A 1,966-nucleotide genomic window follows, 5' to 3' on the forward strand; every position below is an offset into this window, starting at 1 on the left:
CAGTGAGGACGCCATGGAGTACTCCAAGGAGTTTGTGACAGCCGTGGTTCTGGGCAAAGACCTTGTTCCCAGGCAAGCCGCTGCTTCCTCTCGCTCTCAGCCCCGCTGTTCCTCCCTCCTCTGGGCCTCCCTCCTCCCCTCCCTCCTCCTGGCCTCCTTCCTCCCCGCCCTCCTCCCGGCCTCCCTGGGCTCAGGCCTCCCTCACTCAGATGCCTGTCTTCCCGAGGGACAAGGGGCACCAGAGCCCTTTCTGTGCCCTCGGGTGTCCCAGCCTGGAGGACCCGCCCTGCCTGGCCTCCCCTGCCCTGGCTGGCCCTCTGCCCACCCTGGGACCCTGGCAGCCTGGCCTTCCTGTTCCTGGGCTGGCATGTGCCTGTCCCGCTGCCCCCGCTTTCCCTCCCACTGTGCCCCTCCCCCTGTGCCTCTCCCCCTGTGCCTCTCCCGGCCTCTGGCCAGGCCAGGCTGATGCCCCCTCGTTCCTCTCCCAGGATCGGCCTGTCGCAGCTGGAGGGGTTCCGCAGGCAGCTCCTGGACGTCCTGCAGCGGAGCACCAAGCCCAAAGTGAGCCCGCCCGCCTGCCCTGGGCCCCCGGCTCTGGGCACCTGGTCTGCCGCGTGTGCGCCGCCTGTGCCCCCGCCCACAGCACAGCGGCCGGGCCATGCGTGGCCAGGCTGGGGTGCGGTTGGTGCCAGGGCACCTCAGGTCATCAGAGCTCACCCCCGCCTGCCCTGGTCCACGTGGGGAAACTGAGGCCACAAGCAGGCGAGGGACTTGCTGTGGTCACACAACAAGTAGTAACTGAGTCAGTGTCCCGCCGCGGGCCCTGGGTCCCGGCTCCTGCCCCACAGAGCTGCCCAGAGTCGGGAGAGAGCAGCCCCACTCGGGGCTTCGTGTGGGACGGAAAGGCCTCTCCCAAAGCCGCCCGTGGCCCCCCGACTCCGGCAGGCGGGCGCTCCCCGGGGTCGGTGCGGCTCACTCCGATTTTCCACTGCGGCCGAGCGAGGTGACCCGCCCCTCCTCACCCCCCCTCGGGTCTCAGAGGACCCTGTGGCCAGGCAGGGGCGGGAGTGCTGGGGCTGCACCCTGAGGTGGGCAGGGGCGGCCTGGACCAGCGGGTCCTCTGTGCCCCCAGCCCTCATCCCATTTGCCGTCTCAGCCCAGGTTGGACTCTTCCCAGCCTCGGTGCCCCTGGCCCTCTGGCAGGCAAGACCGGGGCCAGGTGCCAGGGTGGGCCGGGCAGTGAGGTCTCAGTGACTATGTCTGCCTGGAGGAGCTTGTGGGGCTGGAGGTGGGCTGTCCCTGTCAGACCCCGTCCTGGGCACTTGTCGGACCCGGAGTCGGGGGGCTGGGTACCAGCCCGAGGCAGCCAGGCCGGCAGGTGCAAGTCCCTCCCCCTCGCTGGGCCCGTTCCCCGCCCGCTAGATCAGGGGTGGCTGGTCCTCCGGGGCCTTCCCCACCCGGACCCTCAACAGTGGCTTACGTCTGCCCCTGACATCTTGGCGGCCGTCACGGCTGCCGTCCAGCTCAGACACTGCCTCTGCCCGTGGCCACCCCGCTCCCACTGTCACCTGTGAGCCCTCCATCTGAGCTCCTCCGTCCCCGCCCACCCAGCTGTCCTGCCCAGCTGGCCCGTCTCCCCCTCCCCCTGCAGTGGCGAATCATCGTGGGAGCCACTAAGTGCATCCCCAAGTCGGAGCTGCCCGAGGAGGCGGAGGTGACCGCCATGGCCAACACGCGGCTCTGGACCCACCCCAGCGACCTGACCATCGCCCTGTCGGCCAGCACCCCCCTCTACCCGCCCGGCCGTATCATCCACGTGGTGCACAACCACCCCGCAGAGCAGTGCTGGTAGGTGCTGCCCAGGCCCTCAGCGGGAGGTGGCACCCAGACCCTCAGCGGGAGGTGATGGCACCCAGACCCTCAGCGGGAGGTGGTGGCACCCAGACCCTCAGCGGGAGGTGATGGC

General features: G+C 70.1%; 1 protein-coding gene across 1 annotated transcript in view; it reads left to right on the plus strand.

Moving 5' to 3' along the window:
* DAGLA (diacylglycerol lipase, alpha) overlaps window positions 1-1,966 on the plus strand; it is a 33,883-nt gene that overhangs the window by 28,502 nt on the left and 3,415 nt on the right. Inside the window, exons 15-17 of the mRNA XM_015569810.1 lie at window positions 4-72; window positions 489-561; window positions 1,652-1,848. Of these exons, the coding sequence (XP_015425296.1) occupies window positions 4-72; window positions 489-561; window positions 1,652-1,848 (339 nt within the window). The remainder of the gene's footprint in view (window positions 1-3; window positions 73-488; window positions 562-1,651; window positions 1,849-1,966) is intronic.

This window comes from Myotis davidii, unplaced genomic scaffold (genome assembly GCF_000327345.1).
Source record: "Myotis davidii unplaced genomic scaffold, ASM32734v1 scaffold826, whole genome shotgun sequence".
Lineage (NCBI taxonomy): Eukaryota > Metazoa > Chordata > Mammalia > Chiroptera > Vespertilionidae > Myotis > Myotis davidii.